At 41.4% G+C, this 20,231-nt stretch overlaps 1 protein-coding gene across 4 annotated transcripts; it reads left to right on the top strand.

Annotated features, from left to right (window-relative positions):
• Positions 1-2,269: 2,269 nt before the first annotated feature.
• Positions 2,270-19,571, top strand: LOC309706866 (msx2-interacting protein). 4 transcript variants are annotated; one of them, XM_082533820.1, is made up of 15 exons: positions 2,270-2,558; positions 3,633-3,947; positions 6,222-6,695; positions 6,850-7,004; positions 7,576-7,776; positions 7,923-8,074; positions 8,163-8,288; positions 8,403-8,516; positions 8,606-8,719; positions 8,815-8,915; positions 9,133-16,300; positions 16,627-16,692; positions 16,795-16,989; positions 17,070-17,228; positions 18,519-19,571. In XM_082533820.1, exons 1-15 carry the CDS (start codon positions 2,476-2,478, stop codon positions 18,648-18,650), a joined length of 9,555 nt encoding a protein of 3,184 aa, XP_082389946.1. In that variant the 5' UTR covers positions 2,270-2,475; the 3' UTR covers positions 18,651-19,571. The 4 variants fall into 4 exon arrangements, with proteins under 4 accessions (XP_082389946.1, XP_082389945.1, XP_082389948.1 ...); XM_082533819.1 differs by having other exon boundaries at positions 6,219-6,695; XM_082533822.1 differs by lacking the exons at positions 2,270-2,558; positions 3,633-3,947 and adding an exon at positions 3,974-5,554.
• The last annotated feature ends 660 nt before the right edge of the window (positions 19,572-20,231 follow it).

Raw genomic sequence — 20,231 nt, 5'->3', positions numbered from 1 at the left:
AAATTGCTTTATTTATAGTCACTATCTCAAAAAAAAACTTGGTGTAATTCATATCTCGTACACATGTATTAAATTGTTTTATGAAAAACATATTTGTTATTTTTGTTTCTGTTTATCACTTCACTTTCTTCATTAGTTAATCAGGGGCTGCAATATGTTGCAGGTATCAACAACAGCTCAAAATAGCGCAAAATAACAACAACAGTTGCCTCAATGTGCTTTTTATTGTAAGATAATGCCCGTACTATATTAGAGAGAAAAGCCTAACAATCAGATGTGATGGTGATGGGGGGGAAGGAAAAACACTATTTTAACAGGAAGAGACTTCCAGCAGAAACAGGCTCAGAGAGGGCAGCCATCTGCCACAAGCGGCTGGAAAATAGACCTCAAGGATCTCTTAAGTTTTAAGGCTAGAGAAACCTGTAAGAACCCTTAACTAGGTGCAATATTTTTACACAGTGTTTACCTTTACTGTTTCACAAAAGGTTAAAAATGGAACTTCCACAATTTAGACTTTTTGAATGCAGGATATTTTATTAAAGCAGTTTAGAAGGAGGAAAGCAAAATATGAATCAAATAATAATAATCAAATCATTTGAATTATACTACTTATACTACTAATTAATGTACTCTGAGCTAATGCTGATTTCTAATATTGATCATGGGAGGAATGAGAGAGGAGAATGGGCACACTCTGGCCACTGGCACACTTATTTCTGTCGATATAATTCAATAAGGAAGCAGTCCTCCATACAAAGTCTTCCAATGAAATTTGAAGTACAGCTGAACTTGGCTTATACAGACAAATAAACAGTCATACTACAGTCATACAACAAAAGAATAAAAAGAATATGTTCTACTATCATAAATAAAGAATAGCAGCTTTAACAGTGGTACAGGTACGTGGAGGAATAGACAGACATGACATGAAAGAGGTAAATTAGAGGTATTTTGGCTGTTGCACTTTAGGGGGATATTCCACTTAATGTGGACATGGATCAGCAATGTGCAGTGACTACTCGTGAGTACTATCGTGAGTACCTCCTTCCAGAAGGCTTGCTCCGTGAGTCCCGTGCTGTTGTTTCTCTCTCTCTTTCGGACTTTTCACCCAGATAATTTAAGGCAAAGTTAAAAATCACATCACATGTGAATATACTTTTTATCTTTATGAATGTGTTTGTCAAACACAGCATACTTAATATAATTTATTTTAATCAGAATCATGCACGATGAGGACTTTTACACACTGTTTACATAGTGCTTTCATTCACAGAGAGAGAGAGAGACAAGGACATGCACAGTCATAACAATGCTCCCAGAATCTAGGTGAAATAGTCAGGCATCAAAATCATGTCATTACTCAAACTACATTTTCTTACTCATCATATAGATTTGATTTATTCTTGATTAGAATTTGATTAGAATTAAGGATGATTAACCGTTTAACTCCGTTTTAACATTCTGTATCATTTTTCCCATAAAAAGGCTGGATGTTAAGTCATTTTAGTCCACTTTTGGACAGAGATGAGCTAGGGGATCGCAATCTGTTTGACACCAGAGCATACCTCCACCTCTCCAGGCTCTCTGCCGCCTGCTACCTGCTCTCACTACGGATCACAATGTTGTCTGCAAACATCATAGTCCACTGAGACTCCTACCAAACCTCTCCATTACCACAGCAAACCAGAAGAGCAGACCCCTGATGTAATCCCACCCCCACTTTGAACCCATCTGTCACTCCTACAGCGCACTGTCCCGCTGTCTTCATACATGTCCAGGACCATCCTCGCATATTCCTCGGCCAGTCCTGACTTCCTCATGCAGTACTTCCTCTGTTGGCACCCTCTGGGCCTTTTACAGTCAAAACAGTAGTTTGATTACGATAAGATATAATAGATTCATTTATTTTTAGCGTTGCCCTTGTTTTCACTAAACATTCCAATAATAACTGAAAAACACTGACTGCATGGGACTCACAAGGCGTTGCATTGTAAAGCAGACTATTTTTTCACTGCCTTTATCTGTCGGTTTGGCAGAGCGATAGAGCGCTGCAAAGAATGAAACTGGTGACTTTCTATTTCACATAGTAGTTATTACAGAATTCGTTTAACTTTAATTCAACAAGTCAACAACTGTTACAAATTTTTAAATAAACGTGTTAAAGTGATTAAAAATTCTACTTTTCGCTGTTTTAATTAATCTTTTCCACGACCTGATCCCCCTGGGAGAAAATCGCCCGCTGCCTGCCGTCTGCTTCACAGGGATCGCGGGGACGCGCGTCTCGCAACCAAAATCATCCAGAGCGAGGTTGATGCGCGTCCACGCAAGACAGATCGAGGACGCAGCAGCTAGAGCTAAACGGTTAGCAGGGCCATCGGGCCCGGGTCGTTCATTTTGTTCAGGCGGACCTCCGACCGGCAGGGATTAGAAACGTGCGAGATCATATGTGTGTGGAGGGGGAAAGAGTAGCGCAAGATGGTTCGGGAAACCAGACACCTCTGGGTGGGAAATTTACCCGAACACGTTCGAGAGGAGAAAATCGTGGAGCATTTTAAACGGTAGGTTACGTGTTTTCCAAACAGCGCGCGCTAGCTGTCTCACTAACATTACGAACGGTAGGCGGTTGCTATCAATGCTAACACAGCTAATGTTAGCATTTTACGTTTTACTAGTATTGCTATTTCTCGTGTGCTGAATGCACATTATTGGCAGCGTGGTGATGGAAATTGAAGTCATATGTGAAGCAGAGCCGCTCGGGCCTCAAGGTGAACGATTTATAACATTCCTCGAACTTTTGTGAACGCCAAGGAGCAATTAGCTGGATTCGCTAGCCACCAAGCTTCCACCCAACCAACCATTTTGTGGGTAGTCGAGACGTTTTCACGATGTGTACAAGCCTAACGGCAGCTATCGTTAACCACAGAGTAGCATTAAATGCATTCGGTTAGTTTAGCCACTGGAAAAACCTCATACTCTGTTGTTTATCTGGTCGTCAGAGTGTTATATACCGATTGCTAATAGAAGGAAATTTACGAGAGCTGCCTCACGCCCGGTCCCATAAGTGTAGCTGCTTAAACTAAGCTAAGTTAGTCAGTGTTGTTGGGGTTCATTTGTGAAATTGTAAACTGCAAACCAGGTTTTGCTACCCTTTAGTGCTTAAATGTAAAACAAACCAACACCACAAACTGCCTTCCGGGGTTCATAAGAGTTATTTGTAGCTTTGTAGCTAACACTAGGTGTCTAATCTCTTGCTACGCGGCGTAAACACTACTTAAGTAGTTGGAAAACAAACATTCCTGCTAATGGGATTTATTGCTGCACACCCCATGTAGTGGTCTGCTGTTTAAACATGGTGCGTTTTTTTTTTACATATCCTACGTCCTATAGAAATGTCATCAATACTGCTTAGAACTTCCTCTTTTTCCAAGTATTCCCAAATGTGATCATCCAGTATAATCAATTGCTAGCACTTTTAAGTTCAGAGAGTTCACCTCTGATGTGTGGTCTCTGGTTCGTTATCATAAAGTCCTGCCTTCAAAGTCAGTGCCATTTGCAAGCTTGCTGATTAAAAACTGGCACATTCTATATTCTTGGCCGGTGTATATGTAATTTCCTCTTTGTCTCCATTTCAGGTATGGTCGTGTGGAGAGTGTTAAAGTTCTGCGAAAGCGCGGTTCAGAGGGGGGTGTTGCAGCCTTTGTGGATTTTGTGGATATCAAAAGTGCACAGAAGGCTCACAATGCTGTCAACAAGATGGGGGACAGAGACCTTCGGACTGACTACAATGAACCCGGGTCAGTCCCAAGTGCTGTTCGGGGCCTGGAAGACAGCTCTCCCTCGAGCAGTCGAGATGTTACAGGATTCTCTAGGGGAACGGTTGGTCCAGTGTTTGGGCCACCTGTGTCCCTTCACTCCAGAGAGGGACGTTATGAACGGAGAATAGATGGGTAAGTGGACACGGCGTCCCCTTCGAATCCAGGGAAACATAGGTATCACACAGGTGTTAAACCTAAACACATAGTGGGGGGTATCCGTAAGGGATTGATGCCTCAAGGGGTTACACAAAGGTAATCTAGGGATCGTTCCACTTTTCATCCTATTTGACTTGCCTTGCCCATTGGATCTAAGTAAATTAACTACACATTATCATTTGGTAAGGTAACTATATATTGAGAGTTTGACATCTGATGTGGATATTACATCTGTGTGGAATATCCTGGTGAGTTGTGGATTTATTACATTTTGTGGGAGTCTACCTTGGGGAGCTTGCGGATATTTTTTATAATCAACATGGAATCTATCTTTAATTTAAAAAAAAAATCTGGAATCACGTGAAGCTGGAAGTACATCACTGTTATGATGGATACACGTATTTTGGAAGTATCTATATAGGTATACACTCACTTGAAGAAATCTTCCATCGTGGGATATCATTTTTTTTTCTCAAGGCAACGACTAATTGCTGGACTGTTCATTACTTTTCCTTTTTCTTTTTTTGCGCTTTGCACTTGTGGATACAGCCTGTTCTGGATTTAACTTTTGACCGAGTGGATGGAAGAAACCTTACAGTCATCACACATTAGAAGAAAGACTGGTGTAGTTCCAAGGTATCATTGTCATGTTAGGATGAGATTAACTTAATCAAAAACAGGTTTTGTTCCGCATATGGACGCTGCACCGAGAAGATTTCACAAGAACACAGAGGATCCAACCACCTGGCCACCAACAACGTTTGTGGAGCTATTCTTGCTTTTGCCATGAAGACATGAAGAGTGGATAGTTGGGATGTAACCCCCTGGATGTACGCAATATTATACCCTGTGCTGGATGTACTGATGTGGATAGGTGTAGCTGCCATTCATTTGGATTACTCAAGTATGGATGTAGCCGTTTGAGACCTCAATCAGGAAAAAGCACTCCAAGTATCTTAGAGGAAGCTGAAGACATTTTTTTAAGTAACATGACAGTAAACAAAGATGACACCCACTGATTATGGAGTTGTATCCGGCCCACCAGTCCAGGAGGATATTATTTACTCTGATACTTGTCTGGAGTCTACTGACCTGCGTGATGTTAAATAACTTAACATTAACCCATGGAATATTTTTTTCCCCTGCCACTATAAAACTTTTAAAAAATTACAGTGAAATGAGACCGATCCCATTGGATGTATTTTTTCTCTCAGGCTCCAACTTACTGAGTAGTCAACCTGGAATCTGCCGATTACCCTGAAGCTCATCATCTTTTTAAAAAAATATTTTATTCCATATTTATTTATTGAGGTTTTATGTTCCTATGATTTTTTTTTTTCTACATGTTGCAATACTCATAAAGGTCCATTTCTGTATATTTTTTTTTCTTCCTTTTTCCATCCAGTGAAGAGAATTAAATAAGCCCAACTGTGGATTATACGTCAACAATCTACTGCCCTGGTGCTCAGTACATGAACATAACATGCAATGCGAGAATACGTGAAGCGTTTTTGCCTAGGTCTCTCACATTCTGACCACCTAGATTTTATTTGGATTAGTTTCGGTAACTTCTTTTCTAAAAGGTTGGTATTTCTCTGCCCTCTGCATACTTTCTTTCCTAATCTTCCTTCGTGCTTTGTTTAATCATAGTTTTGCACTGCTTTTAGGGAAAGGGAAAAAAGTAAATTTTATTAAATGTATGTATCTGCTCAGTTTTTTTTTTTTGTTTTTTTTTGAGTTTTATGACTTGTTATTTCCAGTTCATGCACTGATCCAAACCCTGCATGGCATTTCTCCATACCACATAGATCATTAGAACAAATGTCCACTTGAATATTTGGGAGAAATGTTTTATGTAGATTTGTATTTTCTCCCCATATTCATAATAATTCATGAACAGTCAACCTCTGAAACCTCAGTGTTTATTGCTGTGCCAGTAAAAACAATTGGAGACTAAGAGCAACATAGCTTAAATCTGAAATAAAGTTCTGAAAGTTTGTGGGCAGCTTGTTTTCCTGTGACTGTTTGTGAATTTACATCATAGATGTATAGGTTATTAGATTTGGAGAAGCGTGACAAATGTAATCTGTTTTGGTTTTTTTTGTTCAGAGCTTTTACAGACAGTGCCAGTATTTGGGCCATTTATTGCTGTAGTGCATTTTTAAGTGAAATGCTTATTTTCTTTTTTTTGTTAAGAGTCTGATTAATACTTTTTATTTTCATGTCTGTCCTGTTCTTAATTTACAGTAGCTCAGAAAGCCGTGAACGTGCATATGATCACAGCCCATATGGACATCATGACCGCAGTGGTACTTTTGACAGACAGCGTCACTACAACGCCGATTATTACCGCGATCGCTCTGTGTTTACTGCTGCTGGCCCAGGCAGCAGTTCTGTTGGGGGAAGCTTTGAGGCGTCAGACCCACACTTTGACTCTAGAATCCGAGACCCTTTTACTCTTACTAACTCTTCACGACGTGACCTGTACCGAGATGACAGAGGACGGCGTGTCGATCGGACTTACCATCACCGTCGGAGTCGATCGTCTCACTCCTCACAGTCAAGGCATCCCTCCCCTCAGCGTACCACGGGGCAACCCCTCAAAACTCCTCATTCCCCTAAAAAAGCACCTTTGTCCCCTGGGAGAGGCCCGAGATCTCGATCTCACAGCAGATCTTCAAGCTCTGATTCAGTCAGCAGCACAAGCAGCACAGGCAGTGGCAGGTGGGAATTTTTTTCGTTTTTTAATCTACAAATGATGGATGAATATTTGTCCATGGACAAAGCATTGGGATTATGCTGGACAATTTGTAAATAATCCGTTTACTCAGACTTGTGTAAACAGAAGTGTCTAATCGTTTTACACTTTCATTGACAGTGATTCAAACAGCAGCTCAAGTGATGGATCGCAGGCTCGTTCTGTTCAGTCATCAGCTACACACGCACCACCTCAGTCCTCTATGGCGCTTGACTCTGAAGAGCCCCGTAGGAGCTTTGGCATTAAAGTGCAAAATCTACCAGTACGCTCAACAGGTGAGTTTTTAATGTTCATCTACCTCTCAGTGGACCAAGTTAAGTCTTTTCTCTGCTCAATAACCTTGCCATATCCTTGAATTTGTTATTGCCTCAATGGCATTAGAAAGTACATTTCCTACAGGCAACATGATCTGAAACATGAGGAGGTAGTTATTTGCAGGTAGGGGACTAGCTGCAGGTAGTTAAATGTAGCCATGTTTAAAAACTTTAATTTTTGGCTCTTGTAAAAGGGAGTTTCTGATGGTAAAGAGTGGTTGTTTAATGAAATAAAATTACTATTTCCTTTACTGTTTGCTGCAGGGCATTGTATAGATTTGTGGTGACAGAGATTGATCACTTTATTAGTTATTGTTTCATTTACATACAGATGTTTTCTAATTTTATTTTTGATTACACATTTAGCATGCTCGTGGTATGCAAACCAAACTAAGCTGTGAAATAAAAATAATTTGAGCCAGATGAAAGCCTCTTCCTGTCAACAGATTAAAGTGGGAGTCATTTCTTCTTTAGGTCGTTGGGAATTCTGTTGTTTTTAGTAGTGTTGTAGTAATTCTGTTTTCCAATGCAGACACGAGTTTGAAAGATGGACTTTTCCATGAATTCAAGAAACATGGGAAAGTGACTTCAGTTCAGATCCATGGAACATCAGAAGACCGCTATGGGTTGGTATTCTTCAGACAGCAAGAGGATCAAGAAAAAGCCCTTAGTGTCTCCAAAGGAAAGCTGTTTTTTGGCATGCTTATTGAAGTCACTGCCTGGAATGGACCAGGTAGGTTGCAACAAAAGTCACAGAAATTTGTATTTTTTCTGATAAATATGGCAGATTTGCAGACACATTAATTCCCTCCACAGGCTTGAACCAAAATTCAAATAGCATGTGAGTAATATTAATGATAAATCCGTTTCTTCCTCCAGAAACAGAAAGTGAAAATGAGTTCAGGCCTTTGGATGGGCGAATAGATGAATTCCATCCAAAGGCCACAAGGACACTGTTTATAGGGAACCTGGAGAAGACCACCAGTTACCAACAGCTTCTCGACATTTTCCAACGCTTTGGTGAAATTGTGGTAAGCATCCATCTGACTTTGAATTACACACGTAAGTTTGTATATTTTACATTTAACATTTTGTATTTGCTCTCTTTTTTGTCTCAAGGACATTGACATCAAGAAAGTAAATGGAGTTCCCCAGTATGCCTTTGTCCAGTATTCTGATATTGCCAGTGTTTGCAAGGCTATAAAGAAGATGGATGGAGAGTATCTGGGAGCCAACAGACTAAAGGTAGTGTTTGTACACTAAGCAATCTTACCATTTCTCATCTGTGTATGTGTATATTTTCAAAATTATAGATTAGAGTGTTTATAATATCTATATTTGTGTCTTGTTTCCTTGCAGCTCGGTTTTGGAAAGAGTATGCCTACAACATGTGTTTGGCTTGATGGGTTATCAGCCAATATTACAGAGCAATACCTCACGCGGCATTTCTGCCGCTACGGACATGTAGTTAAGGTAAGGTGATGTTTTTCTCTTCCTTAAGATTTGATACTTTTGATTTTAGTACTCCCATAAATCTGATTTAATTTTTTTCTTTTTTGAAGGTGGTGTTTGATAGATTGAAGGGGATGGCTCTCATCTTGTACAACAACACCGACTTTGCTCAGACAGCTGTAAGAGAGACCAAAGGTTGGAAGATTGGTGGCAATAAAATAAAGGTAAAAATCAAGTGAAGGTTTAACTAATAAAATGTAATCCTAATGTTTTTTTGCCCCCTTTTTAAATCTTTTTGTGTTTTATTCACTTATGATAGGTGGATTTTGCAAGTCAAGAGAGTCAGATGGCTTTCTACCGATCCATGCAGGCATCTGGACAAGACATTAGAGACTTCTATGAAATCCCTCCTGAACGACGGTAAACGACCAGTATTGTTATCTGAATACAGTTATTGTTTCTGTTTAATGACTTTATTTGCTTTGCCTTTTTTTAAATTAAGCAGATAGAAAATGTTTGCTGCTAGTGAAAGTGGTGATATTTTGAATCTCTCTTCCATTAGTGACAATATTTCAATTACAAATTAATTATTTAGATTCAATACTTTACACTTTGTGTTCTCTCCATAACTCTATAGAGAGGATCGCAGAGCTCCGTATCATGAATTTGCAGCAGAAAGGGCTTACTATGAGAATATACGAACCCCTGGCCTCTATACAGAGGACACTCGAAGAGAGTATGCTGCCCGCAGCAGAGACCGGTTTCCTGAACTTGAACATTATCAAGGGGATCATTTTGACCCACGCTATCATGAAGACCCTAGAGACTACAGGGATTACAGAGACCCCTTTGAGCAAGACATCCGGAAGTACACATATATTCAAAGGGAACGAGAAAGGGAGCGAGAACGTTTTGAAGCTGATCGCAGCAGGTGGAGCCCTTCCCATCCAAGGCGACCTATTAGTCCAACAGTATCACCTTCAGCATCTGAGCGGGTTCCTAGAGACTCAGAACGACGAGTTTACAGCCAGTCATCTGAACGAAGTGACAGCGTGAGTTCAGTGTCACCACCACATTTTGATAAATCTGAAAAGACCCTGCTAGAACATCCCTCCAAGAGCGAGAAGAGCAGTCAGTCGGATCGTTTATCTGGAACTGAGAAACCCAAACGTGCAAAACGGAAAGAGAAAGGCGACAAAGCTGAAAAGATCAAATCAAGAAAAGCAAAGGGGCAATCCCCATCAAATCCACTACCTGAAACAGAGCCTGAGACTGGTTTTGATGGAGGGTCTGGAAGGGGAAGAGGATCAGACCAGGATGTCCATGAAAAACAGAAATGTAAAGGGGATGGCGACCTTCTTACTAGTACTCTGTTAGCAAAAAGTGAACGATCTGACATGAGTAAAAGTGATGGTTCAGACTTGGATGGAAGGAATCGACTCAAGAAGCATGTTAAGTCTGAAACTGATGGAAAAGATTCTGCAGTAGATTTGGATCGCCGTGCTGCAAGAAAAAGGCGTTTTGGTGACTCTGGAGCAGGAAGGACTGCTCGTCAGAAGAGAAGCAGGCATGAGGAGGAGGATGGTAATCAGTCTTCTGACTTTGGTGCAGGTACAACATATTTGAAAGAAATGGATACAGACAAACACAAAGATTCCCAGAGGAAAGATTCAAGACCTAAAAATGAAAAAAGTGGAACTCCAAAAGATGGTCAAGAGGACCTTAAAGTACAAAGAGAGAAATCAGAGGGATCTTTGGACCCACTGGAGTCCAAACAACATCTAGGGCACCCTTCCTCCAGACGATTTTCACAAGAGGGTATTGCAGACCAAAACAGTACAAGAGAACCAGACCACCATACTTCTGTAAAAATTGGTCAAAATTCTGAAATTAACAAAAGTGCCAAGAATAAAGAAGACCACATTGACATTGATACCTCTCAAAGTTATCGCAAACAGATGGAGCAAAACAGACGTTTGCATCAGCAGCAGCAACAGCGCGAGTCTGAGAAAACTGACAAACCAGCTAGTCCCCAAGGAACTGAAACAGAGGACTTGGAGCATCGGAGCCTCGTGCATGAAGTTGGTAAACCCCCTGAGGATGTCACAGATAATTTTCCGTCCCACAAATTAAAGAAACCAGACCAGATTGACTCCGAGTCAGGGATAAAGAGAGAGCGTGTGTACAGGAGCTTTAAACAAAAAAGTGAAGATCTAGACTGGACCACCAGCTCCCCTCCAGGACATTTCTCGAATCGTCCAGATGAGGACTTTGCAGATCCTCCTCAGAAAGAGTTGAGCCGAAATGATGAAAAATCTCAATCAGATCTGGAGTTATTAGTCAAAAGGACACATAACACACAAGTTAACAAGACAGGCACTCCTTTACTCATTGTGGAGGACGAGAAACAAAAGAGATGGGAAAGCAGAATTAAACAAGGCTTGTTACCTGATCTGAACTTTTCTCAAAATATAAATAAAAACATTCACAATCGCAAACGTTTGGAGTACGCTATTTGTCATGACTTGGAGCCTGGGGAAGTACGATCCGACTCCGAAGAGGACAGAGAGCCCAAACCCCACTCTCCTGTGCCCTCCACATCTATGCCTTTTTCTGAAAGACCAAGAGCTGACAGATTTTCAGACCCTAAACAAGCACAGCTTGAGAAGAATAAATTCTACTCCTTTGCACTTGACCAGACTATCACACCTGACACAAAGGCTCTGCTTGAGCGTGCAAAATCTCTGTCATCTTCCAGAGAAGATAACTGGTCATTTTTAGACTACGATTCTCATTTTGTAAACTTGCGTAACAGAAAAGACACTGAAAAGGTGGAAGCAGCACCAAGACCAACACCTTCCTGGTATATGAAAAAGAAAAAGACTCGAATTGGATCGGAAGATAAACTTGATGACAGGAAAGAGGAACCTAAGCCAGAGGAACAAGAACGCAGGGAGCTATTTGCCTCCCGATTCCTTCACAGCGCTGTCTTTGAGCTGGACTCGAGACGACTTCAGCACCTGGAACGCAAGCATGAGGAACCTGAGCAAAACAGTCAGCAAGCAGCAGGAGATGGTGAACTTGACTCAGGGCCTGTTGTCCTTTTCCATAGTCGTTTTTTGGAACTAACACGACTACAGCAACAGAAAAATAAAACTCAGCAGCTACAGGAGGCAAAAGAAGACACTATGCCCACAAATGAAAACAAAGTAGAAAAAGCTCCTGTTCAAGAGCAACAACCTCTGCAGTCACCTGAAACAACAGAAACTACCACAGAGGCAGAAATTAAACCAATTACCCCTGCTGAAAATGTAGTTCCTGAACCCAAACTCGAACCAGCGTCTGTCACTCAAACTGTGATCAAAGACGTTCCTCCACCTGATGACATATGTGTTTTACTAAACCCACCCCATGATCCATGTCCCCCTGTGTCTGTCAAAAAGGAACAAGAAACGGATCAGGAACATGTTGTTTCCATGCAGCACCCACCAATTGAGACGTCAGATTCTCTGCCTGTACCCATTACAGCATCTGAATCCAACTATTCAGCGAATAGAGAGAGACATTCTCCGTCTGAGGCAAAGCTGGATATTGTTATTGAGGATGTAAAACCTACATTCACAGAACTTTGCCACGAGTCTCACAATGAGCTTGTTAGCAATTCTGAACCAGAGCTGAATCCTGAGGCAAAACAACCAGAAGTACCTGTAGCCAGTAGTCCAGTACAGCCTAGTCTTGTTGAGCAGTTGGAAGTATTCAAGAAAGAGACTCCATCCACTTGTAAATTAGGATCAGAGAATGAAGGTGACATAAAATCTCAAGCTGGTAAAGTACAGGTACCAGTTGACAGTGAAAGAAATGATGAACCAGTCTTATCTCAGAAAGAAAATAAAACAAAAGAAATAAAAAATAAGAAGTATAAGTCTCTTGCACAAGTTGCTTCTGTTCCTGTAGCGTCTGCACCAGGTACTGAGAAACAAGCAACACGCAAGAGTGAGCGCATTGACAGAGAGAAGCTGAAACGTGGCTCATCCCCGAGAGGTGAGTCGAGGTCCACAGGCAAATCTCCAATCCATGGATCAGATCCCGATACCTCTGAGCACAGCATACCAGTAAGCAGAGCAAGACGAAGAAATGTTAAATCAGTCTATGCCACCCCAGTTGAAGATGATACACCAGTTCGTTCCGGAAAGGATGTTGCAGAGTCGCCACGCTCTGCCCGAAAACGTGGTACAGACAAAGATGCCATACAACAAAATACTGAACCAGATCCACCAACTCCAACACATGCAAATAAACGTGGTCGGCCTCCCAAGAATCGCAGGCAAGGTGATGATACTGCAACTGCTAAAGTAGAAAAATCTAAACTGGATGGTAAAGACACGGATTCAAATGAATCAGAAAGTGGTGAACGTATTCCAAGAATGTCAAAAGGGAGAACGCCACCGTATGACACAAAGGGTTCATCAAATCAGATGCCCACATCACTAGGATCTGGATCAACAAGGAAGGGGGACAAAACTGAGGCAGCTGATGATAATGGTCAGGAAAATGATTTCACGTATGAAGATACCTCGCCTTTGCAAGAGTCATCAGTTTCAGGTAAAGAAGATCCATCGCTGAAAATTGATGAAAAGAAAGAGGAGATGGTCAAACAAGGCATAGAATTGGCCAAAGGTAAAGATGTTCTCCATGAAAAGGTATATGATGACAAATCAAATGGAAAAGAGGCAGATGCCTCCAACCTGGAAGAGAAAACCATGTCAGAAAAAGAGAAAACTCTTAGAGGAAAAGCAGGGAATTCCAAGTCACCAGTCCTCAAGAACCTCAAAATCAGACTGCATGCAACAGAGGTGAAAGACCTTCTTCAGTTAGGAGAAGAAGAGCCTGGGACTCCAGAAGACTCGTCAAAAAGTCTTAGACATGGTGACCACAGTGAACAGGTTTTAAAGTGCACAAATGCTAACAAAGGAGGCTCCAGCAATGAAGACAATGAAAATGCAGCTTCAGACCAAAAGGAGCTCCTGGGAGCATCAAAAAATGTAATTTCACAGGAGCTGGAACTGGAGCAAGCTGTGGAGAACATTGCTAAACTAACAGATCCAACCTTTCCAACAGAACCAACACCGCCTGTCCCTCATACAGATGTAAAAAGTGACCCAGAGGAAGAAAAAACATCTAATCCTGCCAGTGAGTCAGAACTGATGGCTGCTATTGATTCAATAACCCAGGCACCTCCAGCAAATCTAGATGTAGTCTCAGAACCTGAGATTCAAGACTTGGTTCAGCACATCAAGGAAGATGAAACAAATACATCTTCTGTCCAGGAGGAACCCGCTTTCCCAAACACACCCAAAAAGGGCCCCAAGGGAAGACCTAGAACACCTAAACGTTTTCCTAAAGGCCAGAAACAATTAAGAAAGGATTTGAAAGATGGACATTCGTTAACTGAGGAATCGGCAACCCCATTAGCAGATAGTACAGCTTCTGATGCAAAGGTTTTTTCTGAGACACCTGCTGCTGCTGCAACTACTGCAGTTATTACTCCTGCTACTTGGAAGACAGAGCCTGAAACCTCAGCAGTCAAAGCTACAGATGTAAACGCAGAGACAGAGTCATCTTCAGAAGAACACATCCAGCATTTCAAGTCTGTTTACCCGCAATCCAAGAGTCCAATATGCACAAAGCCACAGCACTTGCCATCTGAATGCAACTCTCCTTCTCTGTCACCACGAGCTAACAACCCAAATGTCAGACCCCCTCAAACAAGCAGAAATCCTGTTTCTCCACCAGACTGGCGCCATCATTCTAAAGATACCAGTGCCTCTTCCTTACCAATCATGCCATTACCAACCAAGGAAAACCAGCCTTTACCATCAGAGTCTGAAAACAAGGATATTGATCATGGCACAAGTGACTTGAGACAGATTTTAAAGAAACATACAACTAGTTCACAGACAGGCAGCAGCTCTGTTTCAAGTAATCTGCCAAACCTTCGAGATCAGAACCTATCTGAAAGTAATTCTCAGCTCACAGCCATTGTGTCAAATAAGTCATCACTGTCTGATAGTAAAATATCAGTGCATTCTGCCCCACCTATTGTTAGACCTCCACAAACGACTCCTGAGACAAAGTCTGTGATCTCTGTTATTGCATCCACTGCCACATCTGTTATCAGCCGTATTTGCAATCCTTCTGAGCCTGAGGATAAGGTGAACATGAACATTGTTGACATTCCTATAGCCAAACCAAGTTATAGGCCCAGCAAAGATGATGCTGGGTCATATCCTGTGCTGCCTGCTGGTGATGAAGGAGGAAGTGCCACACGCTTCATTATTGAGAGCCCCACTCTTAGCACTGGATCTTGCCCAGGTCTGAGAGTAAATACATCTGAAGGAGTGGTGGTATTGAGCCATTCTGGTCAAAAAACAGAGGGACCCCAGCGAATTAGTGCAAAGATAAGTCAGATCCCATCAGCAACACCAAGTGAGATGGAATCTCAGCAACTGGTATCCATACCCAAGCAGGATTTGTATTCCCAGCCAGGGCTTCAAAAAGGGCCTTCATCACAGATGGATCATGGGCATCCCAGTAAACACCAGTCAGGATTGTCTTCAATCAAACAAGAAAACACTGGTTTGGAAAAGATGGATTCCGCTTACCAATCTGGACCTCAAGGAGTAGTGAAGCGTCTGCCACCAAGCAACCAGCAGGTAATAGGTTACCATCAAGATTACATGCCTTTAAAACATCCAAAGAAAATGGATAGTGCTGATCCTCATGGTACAGATGGAACCAAACCGCCTTGGACCTCTGCCATAAGCCCTGCAATAAGCCCCCATTTACCCTCTCCACCTGGAAACCACGTAGGTTTTAGTGATAGAACTCCTTCACATCTCGGTGGGGTCAAGCAGGAACCACGGTCCCCACGTAAGTCAGGGCACGCACACTCTCCATTTGTGTCTTCACCCATTGGTTCCTCATCACCCAAGGGTATTCCAGTTATGTTATCCACTAGCCATCCTGCCATGCAACAGTTTATTGCTGGCGTGCATCATCCCGAGCAGTCTGTTATCATGCCACCTCATAGTGTGCCTGGAGGCTTGGGACGAATGTCTCCACATTGTGTTACTCAGTCAATTCAAGTGGGGCATCTGGTCCAGGGAGATGTCAGAGTCAATACTCCACCTCTTTCTGTGATGAGCTACGGCATGCACAGTGAGTCGCTCAGCTCCTCTTGGTCTAGTGCCATGCAGCCACGGCCTACCTCACCTCAGGCTGTTGGCAGAGACAAGGTTCTCAAAGTAAACCCAGGTTCTTTGAGGAGTCATGAGTCATCTCCTGCACAGCTGAAGCTGGACACTCTGCAGCCCGATCCTCGTGGGAGTTTGCGGAGTAGTGGCCATTTGGACAAAACATACATAGCACAGAGAGACATGCGTGTTCTTTTGCATCAACAGGGGGATCGTTCAACCGCAGACTCTCATTCTGGACACATTCAGGAGACCTCTCTATCTCCAAGAGCACATGCTTTGTCTAAAGGTGTGTCCGATAAGGATATAACAAAGTCTTTAGAGGCAAAGAGGCCCCACTCTCCACTTCCTAAGGATGGAATGATGGGAATCAGACAATCCGGACAAGCAATGGCATCTCCCCACAGGGTTCAGCTGATGCCACCTGGACCTAGTGGTTCATTCACAGACTACCCGGGGATGTACTCAAACCCGAGAGGAATCCATTCTCAAATGCCAGAAGCGTCTGCTGTTGGACTTACCCAGCCGCCAATGAATGTCACACCTGCTGCGGTGAGTGCGTGATGTTTAAAAAGACAGTCAACATAATCAGTATTGACAGATCTGTGTTGGTACAAAGGACGTGTATAACTAGCAGTTGGTTTATACAATAAAAGCACAGCTTAATAACAGCAAGTGCCTCATAATGGCTGTGGATTACATGGAGAACCTATCATTTAATATAAGAAAGCAGTTTAACACTGTCATGAACTGCAGGTTTCAGAATAATTATGAATTAAAATAAGAACTGAAGGAAAGAAAACTGAACCTTAAACGAAAACATTTTTAAAGCAAAGATTAGTTGTACTGTTGTTCTTAACTGTTTCTTGAATTTGTAGGGTGCGGACCACCAGGCAAAAGATGGCAAGATGACACAGCCTGTTAATATGGTGCAGTTACTCACGGTAAGGCAAATCTCCCAACAGATTAAACAAGGTGGTTGGTCTGAGCAAGAGCTAGCCTCGTCTCATTCATTTGTTGTTTTTGTTTTTGCCTCATTTAAATAGAAATACCCTATTGTGTGGCAAGGGTTGCTTGCACTTAAAAACGACACCGCTGCAGTCCAGCTGCATTTCGTCTGTGGCAACAAAGCTTTGGCTCATCGATCACTGCCCCTACAAGAAGGAGGTGCACTGCTTAGGATTGTCCAGAGGATGAGACTGGAGGCTTCACAACTGGAGAGTGTAGCCAGAAGAATGACTGTACGTGCGTTTTTTGCTTTACTTCCCTGTTTTAAACAAGTTTCTGTCTGCTAATAACATGAACCTTTTGCTCTCCACAGGGAGACACCGACTACTGTCTCCTCCTTGCTCTGCCTTGTGGACGAGATCAAGATGACGTCCTGAACCAGACCCAAGCTCTTAAGGCAGCGTTCATCAATTACTTGCAGACAAAGTTGGCTGCTGGTATTATCAACATCCCCAACCCAGGTTCCAATCAGGTAAGTCATCACTGTTTTATTAATTGTCTGTCCTATGTGGCTTATACCAGCGGTTCCCAACCTTTTTTGCGCCACGGACCGGTTTATGCCCGACAATATTTTCACGGACCGGCCTTTAAGGTGTCGCAGATAAATACAACAAAATAAAACTAGTACCGGTACCGAAAAAAAAAGATTTATTCATAACACACGTGAAAAGACCCAGGAAAACAGAGTTAACAATAAAAACGATAACAAAATAACGCTGAAAACCGATTTAAAAACCCTGAAAACCATACATTTCACGCTGGCTTATACAACAGTTTAAAGGCTGGTTTAAGTGTATTAAACACACAGAAGGGGCTTCTCAGCTGCATATCAGGCCATTGGTTTGATCTTCCCTAATTTTTTTTCCTGGAGTATGCAGCACAGAAAAAACAAACATGTTTTGATGCTTATCATCTTCTGATCTTCAATACCATTTGATGGCTTCATTTTAAACACAGAACTGGTTCTACAGGATTGATGGCATACATTTTACTTGGCCAAAGTACTTGTGGAGTCCTTACCATATAGTAAAGGGTTTAGGCTTCTTTGGAAGTGCATTTGTGTATATGCATAACTCACATGGGACTTTCACAGGCCGTGAAACATATTTATTGTAGGGATCCTTGTCAGACAGAAACTGCCCCACACAGTTCATGTAAATGACTGATCACATGACCTGTGCCATACTGTCTTTACCTGGTTCCGTTTGCATATTACCCGTTTTCATATTGTACCCGAAGGAGTTGAAGTGCACAGGTTTTCTTTTCATTTCAATAAAGCAGCATCTCTAGCACACACTTCACAAGTCTGACACCCTGTAGCAGTTTTTTTTTAATCATTGGCTTTTTATTATTTTATTTTTATTTATTTTTTTTTTGTACAAAATTTTCCTGAAATGTCCAATAGATTTTTTTCTATTAAAGTTTTAAATGACTTTACTCATTCTCTAAGAATTGTATCCTGTGGATCTCTTTGTTCTTTGTTTAACAGACGCTGTCATATTTGATCAATCTATTGTTAAAAAATAGATATAAATAGATCTTGAAATCCTTACAAGACTGAATAATTTTTGTAAACAAATTTAATTTTAAAAAATAAACTTTTGTGGCCTACCTGGGGACTGAGTCCCACACTCACTCTTTGAGACAGAAAAAATTAAAAACTTTTTGACTTCTTTGTTACTGAATGACACTTTTGAATATTAAAAAGTCATGCCCATCTCAGTATTTTCATGCAACTGATATGTGTCTCTGTACTTCCCAGCCCGCCTATGTGCTTCAGATTTTCCCTCCGTGCGAGTTTTCAGAGAGCCACTTATCCCAGCTCGCCCCCGACCTTCTCAACAGGATTTCAAGCATCTCGCCACATCTCATGATAGTCATCACCTCTGTGTGACGTCCACTGCTGGGAGGATGGATCTTCTCGTTGATGAGCCTCAGGAAGCCAGAGGAATATTTTTTCTTTTTTTTCCTGGACACAGTGGGAATGTGTAGGATAAGTCCTATCAACACATTTTTGTTTTTTCTTTCCCCATCAGTCTTTTTTTTTTCCTCTTTTTATGTTTTTCCCCCTCTCTTGTCACTCCTGTCTGGTATATTTGTCCTTCTCAAAAGAACTCAGGGATGGATCAAACCAGAATGAGTCTTACTTGACCATTTCTCTGCTGTATTTCTATTTATTGGAGTTTTATTTTAATATTCGGAGATGCTCTGAAGAAGGAAGGAAGGAAGAAAAAAAGTCAGGATGGTTGATGAACGACTCTCTGAGGGGCCTGTTTCTTTCATCTGTCCTGATTGATTGTTAATCATTGGTTCAGAAATTAGGATCTTTGAGGTACCTCAGCACCAGATCAGACATTTCAGCATGTAATTTTAAATAATTCTGTACAGACTTCCTCGCCCAGGCCTTTTCTTTAGAGGAAGGAGGATTAACCCTGTAGAAGACTTTTCGTTTAACTCCACCAGCTCTGCTCATGTTCTCACACTACTGAAGCAGTTTACCCCTCTGTCACCTGCCTTTGCATTGAACAAGCTACAGTTTGATTTGGGAGTTTTTGAACATGGGACTTTGTAAATATTTTAAATATTTAAAAGGAATTTAAAAAAAAAAAAAACACGGACCCAACATGGACAGCTTAACAGAGAGACTGGTACTCTGGGACGTACCAGAACACAGAGTGTGGAAATGTAGATGGACAGATTCTTAATTTTTGGGTGTAAATACTTGTAACAGAAGAAGGTTGGCACGCTCTTGTGAGTGGAGTCTGCTAATGGCACTTCATATTTTGTAACTCAAATAAACTCCAGGAAACATGGATATCTAAGATGTGTATCTTTTTTCCCCCCATGCACTGCCTTGAAGAGGTTCGGTTTGGTTGAAGTGTTTCACTTTCTTCTAATACTGAAGACCTCAAGAGTTTGGTTTTTTTTTGGGTTCATTTGTACTTCATGACATAAAAACAACCTAAAACTTTAGAAATCGGATGAGTAAATTTGAGGTTTTAATCACAACTCTGAGACTGAAATTGTATTTCCTGTGTTTTTTGGCTGCTTGCACAACCCCATTTTAACACTTCATTTGTCAGTGTTGAGTTGGAAGATGCATTCCTGTGCAGAAACAGGTGTATGAGCTAAATGACACGCAGAACATGACACAGCTTAGTAAATTGAATATATCACATAGCAGTACAAAGAAGGCTCAGAAAGATGAAAAATTCAATTGAACAATGAGTCCATTACACAGAAAATACAAAAGGAAAAGAAGAGCTCACTAAATGAAAATCTAACTGCCCTGCAGGAGCTGAAATCTTGAATGCAAGTTTGGAGTATATGAAGAATTAAATAAAGGTTCAGTTTTGTTTTAATTAGAATTATTTTTTTGGCCTGCATCAATCGGAGTAATTGCCTGAAGGCCAAGAAAAATAAGAATTATCATTTAATCAAATAATTTAAATTTGATTTCACATCATCCCCCGCT

This window comes from Aulonocara stuartgranti, assembly GCF_965226115.1.
Source record: "Aulonocara stuartgranti genome assembly, chromosome: 5".
Taxonomy (NCBI): Eukaryota; Metazoa; Chordata; class Actinopteri; order Cichliformes; family Cichlidae; genus Aulonocara; species Aulonocara stuartgranti.
Note: the sequence above shows the minus strand (reverse complement) of the source record. Positions and strands in the feature narration are given on the sequence as shown.

Coding starts and splice junctions, on each gene's coding strand:
- LOC309706866 (XM_082533819.1), top strand. CDS start 2,476: ATGGTTCGGGAAACCAGACACCTCTGGGTGGGAAATTTACCCGAACAC. Junction 8,517..8,605: donor GCTACGGACATGTAGTTAAG/GTAAGGTGATGT, acceptor TCTTTTTTGAAG/GTGGTGTTTGATAGATTGAA. Junction 8,916..9,132: donor GAAATCCCTCCTGAACGACG/GTAAACGACCAG, acceptor ATAACTCTATAG/AGAGGATCGCAGAGCTCCGT.